Source organism: Halichoerus grypus, chromosome 4, assembly GCF_964656455.1.
Source record: "Halichoerus grypus chromosome 4, mHalGry1.hap1.1, whole genome shotgun sequence".
NCBI lineage: Eukaryota > Metazoa > Chordata > Mammalia > Carnivora > Phocidae > Halichoerus > Halichoerus grypus.
This window is the reverse complement of record NC_135715.1, coordinates 44,530,885-44,543,329: the sequence shown is the minus strand read 5'-3', so window position 1 is coordinate 44,543,329 and position 12,445 is coordinate 44,530,885. Positions and strand designations below refer to the sequence as shown.

General features: G+C 41.1%; 1 protein-coding gene and 1 long non-coding RNA gene across 5 annotated transcripts in view; one reads left to right on the top strand and one right to left on the bottom strand.

Moving 5' to 3' along the window:
* Positions 1-828: 828 nt before the first annotated feature.
* Positions 829-3,659, bottom strand: LOC118531409 (uncharacterized). Its single transcript, XR_004915165.2, has 3 exons — positions 3,487-3,659; positions 1,465-3,046; positions 829-1,244 (listed from the first exon to the last, which is right to left on the bottom strand). It is a non-coding gene; the product is annotated as an uncharacterized LOC118531409 (long non-coding RNA).
* The window catches only part of TDRD3 (tudor domain containing 3), a 156,129-nt gene continuing 147,034 nt past the window's right edge, over positions 3,351-12,445 (top strand). For 2 of the 4 annotated variants that reach the window (XM_036085418.2, XM_036085417.2), the window contains exon 1: positions 3,431-3,528. In XM_036085418.2, the coding sequence (XP_035941311.1) occupies positions 3,488-3,528 (41 nt within the window). In that variant the 5' untranslated portion in view covers positions 3,431-3,487. Of the gene's footprint in view, positions 3,529-4,001; positions 4,125-12,445 lie in introns of those variants that run through there. The other 2 variants (XM_036085419.2, XM_078070280.1) reach the window with 2 other exon arrangements.

The following is a 12,445-nucleotide window of genomic DNA, read 5'->3' as shown; positions in this document are numbered from 1 at the left end:
AAAGTTACAATATGACGAGCACCTCCAATTAGATTCACCCATTTTAAACATTTTGCCACATTTACCTTCTCTCCCTCTTTAATACACATACACATACATGTGTGTATATTTGTTTTACATATATATATTATATATCTACATATATATTTTTTCTGAAGGAAATAAGTTGTAGACACCACAACTCCTCAGCCATAAAAGCCATAAAAGCTTTGGTATAAAATTTCCAAGATTAAGTATAATACCACAAAATATCTTTCTCTTTTTTTAAGATCCAAAATTCCACTTTGGTGTTACATCTCTTGAGTCCCTTTAATTTGGAGATTTTTTTTTTTTTAATTATATTGGCTCAATAAACAGTCCAGGACAGGTTTCTTATAGAATATGCCACATTCTGGATTTATCTGCCTGTTTCTTCTGTTTGATTGTTCCAGTATCCTCTATATATCCTTTACGTTTTTGCTTATATCTAGACCAGGGCTGCTGAACCTTGGCACTATTGACATTTTGGGCCAGATAATTATTTGTTGTGGGGAATCTGTCCTGTCCATTGTATAATGTTTAGCAGTACCCGTTAGATGCAGTAACACCATCCCCCTCCCCCGCCCCAGGTTATGACAACTGAAAATGTCTCCAGGCATTGTCAAATGTGTCCACTTGGGTAAGGGGTAGGGTGTGGGATGGGGATCCAGCTCCTGGTTGGGAACTATTGTCTAGAAGCTTGATTAAATTCAGGTTAAACAATTTTGGCAATGATGTTGTGTATTTCTAATTGCACTACATCAGTAAGCACATATCAGATTGTCCCATTAGTGATTCTAGCTTTAGTCATTTGTTTAAGGCAGTGATTTTCTTTATTAAGGTAAAGGTACATTTTTTCTTTTGTAATAATTAAGTTATGGCTTGATACCTTGAGACTGTGTGAAGATCCTGTACACCTACCAACTTTCACCAGTGGCTTTTAGCATCCTTTGATGAACTGTGCCTGCATCAGTTGTGAATGATTCGGAAAATGGTGATTTTCTAATTCTATCAGTTGTTCTACATTTATTCTCTGGTATGCCTCTGAAAGAAAAGCTTTCATCCTTTCTCCTTTTATTTATTTCTTTTTAAGATTTTGTTTTTAAGTAATCTCTACACTCAATGGAGGGCTTGGATTTACAACTCCAAGATCAAGAGTCACATGCTTTACCAACTGAGCCAGCCAAGGTACCACTTGTTTTGTGCCACTCTGAAATGCATTTTACCTATTTTTTTTATTTTTTATTATTATTTTTTTAAAGATTTTATTTATTTATTTGAGAGAGAGAATGAGATACAGAGAGCATGAGAGGGGGGAGGGTCAGAGGGAGAAGCAGACTCCCTGCTGAGCAGGGAGCCCGATGTGGGACTCGATCCCGGGACTCCAGGATCATGACCTGAGCCGAAGGCAGTCGCTTAACCAACGAGCCACCCAGGCGCCCCTACCTATTTTTTTTAATTCAATAAATTATTGTCATTGTTTTTGATGGTAATATTGTCCCAAATTTTTCCAGTGGGAATCCTCAACCTATTCTTTAAAAACACTTCTTAAAGTAAGGGGATATAGCGTTTCATGGAGCATTTTATTAAAGTTATTGTAAGTGCTATGCGATGGTAAATTCTTACTACACTGCACCATGAGAACAAACGTGTAAGGGATTCACATTTAGCCAGTGAAGAATTCTGACACTAGGACAGCATATCATTTTCATAGTTAACAACTTACATTAATTGCAAAATGTAAATAATTGGTAAGAGTAGATCCTATTTAACACCAATAAAAATTATTAGCAATTTGAATCATCTATTTACCTTCAGAATTACAAATCTTTTCCTGACTCCTGGGTAGGATAACTGGTGCCATTAAATTGAAATATACTTGTAGCATGTGTATGGTCTAAACACAGTATACTACTGCAAATTGCAGGGAATAGGATGGAATTATTTCTGATTCTAAGTACTTGGAAATACTTTTCATTAAAATAAGTAATGTGCTTAAAAACATATTTCGATAGCATCGCGATTTTAAAACTATTCCTTGGAAAGCCCAAACGGAGTTTCCCAGTTAAAAGGAGAAAAATTTGTACTGAGTTCCAATTTGTATTGAGCTCCACCCATGGCAATTATTTCCTTCCTTCTGTAACTGTCAATTTCCTCCCCAATCCCCGGAGCGGCTCTGCCCAGTTCCGCAGTCTCTGTTCCAAGTCTGTGTTTGTGATGATGGTTTCAGATGAGGTAGCGGCGGGTGATGGGGCTTAAGTTCTCGGTTTCTCCCCGTGACTTGACAGTTGGGGCCGGAGCTACATAGATGCGTCTTTATGCCGAGTAGCCGCAGAGGTGGAAAACCATGGAGGGCGGAGCAAACTTTTAGGGAGTGTCTCCCCGGCCAGCGGCCCCTTCCACCTGCTCCTCCCCGATTGGCTGTCGTCAGTCTCAGCCGTCCAATCGTGCTGGAGCGTCCAACGCGCCGTTCGGCGACGCCGCCGCGCAGGCTCACTCGGGGGACCAGCCCCTGCGCTTCAGCCATCCTGGGGGCCAGAGAAGGACGCGGACGAGGAGGCTGTGGAGCCATCCAGGCCTTGTTAAGCCGGTGCTACCGTCACAGGACCGCGCTGGGACTTTGGACGGGTCTAGTGGCAGAGGGACAGAGAAAACAAGCACTGACACAACTGCCCAATTTACCCATGTCCCTTAAGTTCAGGTTTTCTTGGGTTCATCATTTTCATTGTGCTCCAGCCTCTACAAACTGATTGCCCGTGGGGAGTCGAAAAAAATGCGACTTTATTCTTTCCTTTGCGTAGGGGCAGATCGAAAAGCAGAGTGAATGGAGCGAGTCTTTATTAAAAAAAAAAAAAAGTAAACTTTTTTCCTATGCAGAGTGGCTGGCAACACCTCTTTCGTTTAGTTTCACTGTCCCCAAACTGGAAGCACTGCCTCTCAACCGACCCATCCGTCTCAGCTCTAGCATATCCTGGTCTCTGGTGAAGTGACCGCCTCTCGGCGCTGGAAACGCGGGCGTTACTTTCTGCTGTACAAAAAAAAAAAAAGTCTGCATTCGTTTCCAAGGTGTGCAACTCAGAAAAGTGACCCCAAACAAAAAATAACCAGCCTTCGATGGAGAGCAAAGTCTCGTGGTCCTTGCTCACAAATTGGCCTGCGATTTCCAGACCCCAGCGGGTCTGTGGGGCATCACGGCCTCCGCCAGGCTGTAACCTCCAAGCCCCACGCCAGGCCTGCCCCTGCGGCCGCTCGGAAAACGCGGCGAGCGGAACCCGCACGCGGAAGCGCCGGCCGCACTGAGCATGCCCAGTTGCAGAGCCGACCAGAGGAGTTTTTTTTTTTTTTCTTTTCTTTTCTTTCGGTTTTTTTTTCTTTCTTTCTTTCTTTTTTTTTTTTTTGGTCTCAAGTAGGAGGCCTACCCCCCCACCCCCACCCTAGCCCCCCCCCACCCCCGGCCTAAGCAGCTACCATGTCTGAGGTCCCCGGCGCGGCGTTGTCCCAGGCGGGTTGGTAAGTGGCGAGTCCCGCCGGCCGCCCGGCCGCCAGCGCGGGCCGGGGCCCCGAGGAGGGTTGGGGTTGGGGGCGGTGGGGTGCGTGTCGGGGTAGGCGGAGGCCGCCGCCCGCCCCCGGCCTCTCCCCGGGCCCTCCGGGCCGGCTCCGCCCCCGGCGCCACGCGGAGCCGGGCGAGTCCCCCAGCTCCCCTCGGGGCGGCCGCGGCGACGCGGCCTGGGCCCGGGGCGGCGGGCGGCGGGCCGGGGAGAGGCCGGGGGCCGCGAGCAGAGCAGGCAGGGTGGCTGGCGGCCCAGGCCCGAGCGGATCCGCCCCGGAGGATCTGCCACGCTGTCCGCGCCGCTCTGGGGAGAGTTGCTGCGGCGGGACGAGGGGAGGCGAGGGCTGGAGGAACGAGTGTGGCGGAGAGGGGCGAGCGCGGCCGGAGCCCGCGGGCCCGCAGGAAGTTGAGGGCCGACCAGAGCCAAGCCCGTGTGCTGCCCGGCCGCCTCTTCTTTCTCCTAATTTCAGAGCAGTGTGTACCGACCGGTGTGAAGCTGCCCTCCGTGGCACACACACAACTTCTGAAGCTAAGAATGACCTCATTGTCAACTCGTGTGGGTGCTCCGTGGAACTTTTCTTGAAGCGATGGCAGTGTTCTGATTTTTAAAGACGTTTCATGTTAAGATTTTAGAACCTGAAAGCAGTAAAAAAAATTATGCGAAATTAAGCAGTTTCTGGAACTGAGGCCATTACGGTTGTTAACATCCAATTTAACTCAGTAACGCTTTTGCAGGCCTGCATAGGCACAGTCTGAGAGGAGGGGTGGGAAGGAGGATAAAAAAGATTTGCCCCAGCTCTCTGAAAGTTCACTATTTTGGTGAAAAGGGGAGAGAGGGAGGCATTACAGGAACAAACACAAAAACGGGAAACAGTGGCAAACTGTGCAGAGGGGCAGGTAAATGTGCTGTGGAACTGGAGGGGAAGGAGAGTTCATTTCCTAGAGAAGTAGGTTTTGAAAGACCGGTGAGGAAAAGGCTTTCTAGACAACCACTGGAGAGGCGACACATAAGTAGGAAAGTGCTTATTGGTTTGCAGAACTGACACTAGATCCTGTGGTTCGTGGAAGTAGGAGGGTGTCCAATGAGGATTAAGACCAGAAAGGTTGGGCCAGGTTATGGAGGCTACAAGTGCCTAAAAGATATGTATTTGATTTTGTGAATAAAGTTTTCGATTGGAATGATGTAACAACACTTATGTTTTGAAGAAGGGGCTTCTGGCTGTGCAGGCACTTTCCTTCACAGGTGAGGAGACAGGCACAGAACCGTTAAGTAACTTTCCTGACCTAGCTAGGAAGTGGTGGAGTTGAAAGGTGAGCACAGGGGAGCTGGTTCCAAATCTGGTGCTTTTAACTATTATGCGTTGTTGTTCCCATAGTTTTTGCGTACAACACCATTAGGGTGACAGGCTACGGAGTTAAAAACTCACCGTACTCGGTTTTTATTTTTGTTCTGGAATCTCTACCTTCAGTTTCTTTACCTCACAAGGATGTTTTGGATAATCTTGGATCACTCTTTTATTTGAGTTTCTCTCCATTCTTCATTAGATTGAACCTTAGTTCTTCAACCTAGTTACACGATTTCATTTACAAACTTGGTCTTTTACTTCTTTCCAACATGACCCCACCTCCAAAGGCTAGTCTCATTTATTTTGGTTCCAAACACATATTGTTCTTTTTTGGACTACAAGCTCCTTAAGGGTGGGGAACTGCAACTTATTTTTCTGTGTATTTGTAGTGCCAGGGAGCCACTACAGTGTAGGTTCTTAGTAAAGTCTGATACAATTGACCTTGGAATGCCCCTGCCAATCAGAATTCTATAGCCAGGGTCTCTACCCAAGCTTAGCTAGTGCCTCCCTTTTTTGTTACTTGGTGATAAGTCCCTAGCAATGTTATATTGTAACATTTGTCACTTTATGTTGCAAATGATCTGTTTGACATGTTTCTTCTTCCACCCGACTTTGTTGCTTTTGTATGGCAGTGACTCATAAAGGCAATAGTAATCTGTGGGTCTAATAAGACTTTTTCTGGGAGTTTACATGTAATTCCTAATGGGTCTTGAACAGATTAGATTTGTGCCAAAGAAGAGAGGAAGGATCTCGTAGGTGTTCAGGTAGCCTATATAGATCTTATATTTAAGTAGAGACTTACTATGTTAAAATGCAGAATCTCAAAAGTTTAGGCAGAGAAGAGCACTGGAAGAATTTAGGACCATAGAGTACCACCACAGTGTGGTGGTTATGTTTAAATAATGCACTAAATACTACATTGATCTCTTGTAGTGTTTAGTTATATGTGTGGAATAAACTTCACTATGAGAGGAGATTTGGCTCAGTTTGTCTCAATAACAGATTTACTTAATGCCTTTTTGTTTTTTCTCTTTGGAGATTCCCCTTAAGGGGGAATTGCATATTTCTACTAACCTTTTGAATTTTCAGAATTTTTATAGAAATCTCAACCTTTTGAAACTTCAAAAAATAGAAACATGTTAGAACATAATTAGTTGAGATTGTGTTTTTGAAAAGGTATTTTCCATAGAATTAGTGATGGCACAGCTTAACACCCTTATGTGCAGATGAGGATGCTGAAGCACAGAGGGAATCAAAGATTTGCTCAGTTATAAGTGGCAGATCCAAGAATACTGCCCAAATGTGTGGAATAAAGATTCAAAACTCATTTCCATCAAGCCATGGTGACCACTTCTAATTTAAATTGTTGATCAAAAATAACACATTTTAAAATAGAAAATTGGATTAAAGCATTTTGTGGTGTGTAAATTTACTTTCTTCTTTGGGAAAGATAAGGTGCTTGTGCTGAGGAGTTTGGAAACAAAGAAAGCTTTATCTTGCAGTGGCCCACCTAAGTGCTGATTAGAGTTATCTGAAAATGGTTAATTCTGTGTTTTGCAAAGTCTAAGGTATCTGAAAGGTAAGGCACTATATTGTATGTCTTTGCCTTACCTAGCAATTTTGAGTTGAAGATACCATAAGGTAGCATGAGAAATAGTGTTTCCACTTTATTCTGAAGGAACACAGTTTCTTAGAAACTCCAGATTTCTAACATGCAAGGCTTAACCAGGTTGTGCTCTGGGGTTTTTGTCTTTGTGTTTCTGTTAGAGGGGAAATAGAAGGATGAACACACAAGTCTTCTTACCTGATTCCCCTTGAACTTCACCTTCTCTTTTGTGTTCTATTTGATTACTGGTGCTACCACCATACTGACCATCCGCTGGCCCAAGTGTATACCACCAAACTCCCTTCCCTTTCTTTCACCTTTGAACAACTAAGAAAGACTACAGCTTATAAAAGTCTTTGTTAAAATTTAGCACTAGAGAAGAACAACTGTGAGATAAATAAAATAGGAAGCACAATGGCAGTATGGAGTATAAAGTGAATGCTCTTTTGTCTTGAGGGGCCTGCCCTCTTCCACATGTTGCCTTGAGATAGCTATTTCAAAGTGGTACTTCAGGAGAATTTGCTGGAATTTCTAATTTCTAACTTTTGACCTATCCACAGATGGAGAGCTTCTTTTCACATGCCATCATGTAGAAGCTTCCTCCCAAACACATTAATGATCAAGACCAAGAAAGTCAGATTTCTGGTTCTGTAACCCACCCTGCACCTTTCTTGTATGGCTTCTGTTTTCTGAGAGACAGACCTCTTCCCCAGGAGATTGCTGGTGAATGATCTGTTTTCAGATGGGAAGCAACCTTTACAGCACCATCAACATAACTTTACTTTTACGTGCTACACTTTTGGTAACAGTCATATGAGAAGAGTTTATACAAAGGGTATAAAAGTTTTGCTCCCATCATATTCCAACATAGCTTTTAGGCAGAAGTACATTTGCAAAGAATATTGGTAGTTCTTTACAAGTTGTATATTAAGTGCAAGATATTTTATTGTCTAGAATTGTAAAATATTTTATCATTACCACTTTGATATAAACATACTCTTGATACACCGTTTCGGAAAGGATCAGAACCATTAAAACAATTTTTTTTTTTTTTAGCTGAAACAATAATAGATCATGTTGAAGAACCCTAGAAGAAACCAGTTGCTTTATGTTTGGTTTTCAGGGGAGCTTATCAGAGACGTCCTATTTTGAAACATTTCCGATTTCTTATTTTATAAAATATTTTATTTATTTATCTGACAGAGAGAGACACAGCAAGAGAGGGAACACAAGCAGGGGGAGTGGGAGAGGGAGAAGCAGGGTTCCTGCCGAGCAGGGAGCCTGATGCGGGGCTCGATCCCAGGACCCTGGGACCATGACCTGAGCTGAAGGCAGCCGCTTAACTGACTGAGCCACCCAGGTGCCCCCATTTCTGATTTCTTTAATGAGCATTTTTAACTATCTCTTTGGTTTACATTGTTTGTGAAATTATAGTTCAACAGTAATAAGCCTTGTTGACCTTCTGTCTTAAAATATGTTACATATTGCCTGGCGGCTTCTACTGATACTATAAACTGCTAAAAATGCCTGGATATTCTGTTAAACTGTGCAAGTTTTAAGGTTTCAAGGTGCTGTTTGCAGTGACTTTTTTTGGTGAATAACCTATAAATCTAGTTTCAACTGCGTGTAGACTTGACTGCCTCAAGCATAAAGGGGGCATAAAAAGAAACTTGCTACCTCAGCAAGTTGAAAATAATTTTCTCCTCTCACACAGCAGCATTTGCTAAATCAAGTAAAAATTACATAGTAACATTTCAAGAACCATAAAAATATAACTACATCAACTTTTTCAGCTTATGTTTTCTCCTTTTGACAAAAGAAGGATATTGGCAGTTTGACTTACCATGTTGCAGTTAAGTCCCATCTCTCTAGAAATTCTGACTTTTTGTAAGGTGTAGGATCTGGAAGTAGCTGAAGAAGACTTTACCTCCAGATGATTTTTAGAAGAAGCAGACTGCACTCCCAGCAATGCAAAACAATTTATGTAAAAATTGAAAAACTTTTGTTTTCATAGAATGAAAACAAAAAAAAGCAGAGAAGAGAGGCCAAAAAATGTGTGGTGATAATGTAAAATATTAACAGGGGTGTCAAATCAAAGATACTGAGAGCAGAAAAGAAGCACCCTGGTGATAGAAAGGGGAAAGAACCACATCATGCTCCAGGGCTGGATAGATCCTACGTGTGCCTTAGTACTGTCACCCCAACAGGTTTCACACCCTTACTCTGTGGGTGTGAGTCTGTGTGCATGTGTGAATACTTCTTACACTTATTACAGCTTTACAGCCTTTATAGTGGAGACAAATAGCTACCCTTATCTTAGGATAGTGCTGCTGAAGGTATGGTATCTTTACAACAGTAAGTCTCTGCAATAATGCAGAGAAATATGTAACCCTATATAGTAATGTGTGTACTGAAATACACGCAGTAAATGTTATGCCTCTTATACACAAGGGACTGTTAGTTTTTGTGATGATATACAAGTCAGTCAGAATTTAAACATGCTGTATAGTGGCATTTTACTTGGGAAGTCTGGAAGGCTTTCCAGAACTAATGATGTGTAAGCAGGGTGTGTTGTATATGCCATCTCATATGGTGTCTAGTCTTTGTCTAGGGAAAAAACAAGGCAGATTCATTGATGCATTCATTCAACAAATAATTATTAAATATCTTGCTGTAGCAGACACTTTCTTTAGTACAATCAGATGTAGTCTTATGGGGAGAAAGCCATTAACTATATATTCAAACATTGCATCTGTAAAATATACCAGAGATGAAAAGGGACATAGTTCTAGAAGAGCTTATAAAAGGGAAATTTGGTGTCTTTGTGGTGGTCATAGAATGCGTCCCTGAGATCTGGAGGATGAGTGGGAATTAAATAGGTTAAGTAAGGTTAAAGAAGCATATGCAAAGTTCATAAGGCAGTAGGGAGCATGGTGAGTACAAAGGTCTGAAGGACTGGGATGAATGGAGGACAAGATAGGGACGGTATAGGGAGATGGGACTGCGAGATACTTAGGGTCTAGATCATGAGGCTTGGGCCTTTTATTCTGGAGGCAATAGAAATCAGTTGGAAAGTTTTATCAGGGGTTGGGAGGCTTGAAGTAGCGATGACATTGTAGTTAAATTTTGAGAAATGCTTGCATTGAAGAAAATGGCTCAGAGCTTGGCATGAGTAGATGGATGGATAGAGTGGTGGTGATGATTGAGATGGAGAGCAGAGATTGATTTGATTGATATTTAGGAAGTAAAATGGACAGAACTTTTAGATGGATTGTATATGGGAAAGAGAGAGAAGGAGGTGTCAAGGGGTTGATTTCTAGGTTTCTGGCTTTTATACCTGAATTGTTTGCAATACGTTTAGATAGGGAGTATTAGAAAAGGAACACACTTTTGAAGGGTGGATCATGAATTGAAGTTGGACATTATTGGAGTGTGAGGTGCCTTTGAGTCATCTAAAAGAAGATGCCAGTTAGACATTAGGAAATACTAATCTTGCACCAGGAAGAAGACTGGATTAGAGATATAAATTTGGAGTCATTCAAGTATAGCTGATGACTGAAGCAGTGCATAGATAAGATCATCTAAGGCTGCACTGTCCAGTATGGTAGACATTAGCCACATGTGGCTACTGAATACTTGATACACGTCTAACTCAAATTCAGATGTGCTGTAAATGTCTAATACAGACTGGGTTTGGAAGACTTAGTACAAAAAAGGATATAAATATCTCTCATTCATTTTTAATATTGTTTACATATTGAAATAATGCTATCAGTATATTGTGTTAAAATATATTTTTAAATTAATTTCACATATTTCTTTTCACTATTATGTATGTGGCTTGCACTATATTTTTATTAGATAGCACTGATCTATGATCTAAAAAATCAAGCTTAAAGTGAGAAGAGGCTAGGTTCAAGCACTGAGGAATTTCAGCATTTTAAAGGAGAATTAGCCTTTTAGGAGCTGCCAGAGAGAGGGAAAAGCATTGGAATATGAAATCATTAACTTTTCTGAAAAGAGAAAATGTACATATCTTTAAGAGTTCTGTGACAAGATTATTTGCTTAGGTCAGTATTGGATTACTGACTTGCTGATATTAGAGATTCAGATCAGTTTTTAAAACATTTTTTATAAATTTAGGTATCTGAAGGTCCCTTTTTTTTAAATTCCACCTCCATCCCCTCAAAACTCCTTTAAATATAAAATGCAAAGGGGAGCGTCTGGGTGGCTCACTTGGTTAAGTGTCTGTCTTCCGCTCAGGTCATGATCCCACGGTCCTGGGATCAAGCCATACACTGGGCTCCCTGCTCGGGGAGGAGCCTGCTTCTCTCACTGCCCCTCCCCCTGCTCATGCTTTCTCTCTCTCTCTTTCTCTCAAATAAATAAATAAATAAATAAAATCTTTAAAAATAAAATGCAAATAAAATTCAGCTGCAGCTTTTCAGGAGACAGTCTGTCATGGATATTAAGTGAAGACGTTAAGAAAAAAAACATTTTTATTTTACTAAATTCCTAAGCAAGACCTTGAGAAGTTTGAAAATTAATAAAGGTAGATTTTTAAAAATATATAATCTGAAACATTAAACATAAATGTTGATGGGAACACTTGCTAAATAAATTAAGCCAACATTTTATAATGGCTTTTGGAATTAATTCAGTTTAAGTTTTGTTTTGAAAGAGAAAGAGGGATGTATGCAAGTTTAAGTGTCCAGAAAGTTGATAGATGATCATGATAAAATGAATGAAATAATTTTTCCTTTTGCCATAAATATATTCTAATATTATTAGATCCAGTTTTTCTATTTAGTCAAAATAGTTTGATTGGTGTTTTGTAAGATCCTGTAGGACAAGGATCAAGTTTTGTCATGTTTCTATAGCATTCCTAGCAGTTAGCAGGGTGTGAAGTCCACAGTAGACACAGAAATGCTTGTGGAATGAATGTTAGTACCATTGTAATTAGTCTCAGGATGTTTCATCATATTGTTTTTCTATTCTCAAGGAACATGAAACTTATTCAAGCTTTGTATAGAGTAAAAAATTGTTACTTGTGAAATGAATGTGAAATTTTAAAAATCAATTTTATGAAAAAAATGTAATTTTTACAGAAATGCAGGGAGTAACCTGTTAAAGCTTTCTCTGTATTGATACTTACTTCTGCCTGAACACAAACATACACTTACAGATATGTTGATAACATTTCTTTGCATGGGACAACCAACTGTTTCTGTACGGCTTTGAGATGTTCTCTCTCAAAACAATGTTTGTAGAAATTATTTTCAGAAGTTTGTTTTTAGTATAAGTTTGTCCTAGGTCCTAATTATTTCTTTACTCATTTGATATTTTATGAGATGCTACAAATTTTTACTTTTCTTTTGGTATTTCAGAATTGCTTGTTATCTTGGGGTCCCTGGTTAGAAAGGCATTAGGATGATGAGGTTGTAATTCATTCCGTGGCCTTTGATGAGGCAAAGCGGTAGGCACTTGGACACCTTCCAGTTTAGTAAGCTGGCAGAGGGTTCCAGTCCATTGGGTTTTAATATGAGGACCCTGCCAAGCACAGGTTGTTCTTTTGTTGACTTTCAATTATGAACACCAAAAAAGACCATGTGTATGTTGCTAGTTAGGTTACAAAACGTGTAAAATAGGTTTCTTCTCAGTGGCCTTCCTCAGTTTACCATACTCAGAATGGCAGATACTATTGACCCTTTCTCCCGGAGCTGAGAGCCTAGGTTGGAATGCAGCGGCCTCTGTTCCTGGGGGTTTGCCATGATCTTTTGTCCAGGCTGCCTGCTGAGTCTCTTGGTTTGTTTCACTCTAAATTGTGAGTAACAGTGAGATTTTTCCAGGATTGTGTTGATTTACTTCTTTCCTTAGTTGTGCTTCTTGAGGAGGGGTGGTACAGGGTTAAAACCCAGGCTCTAT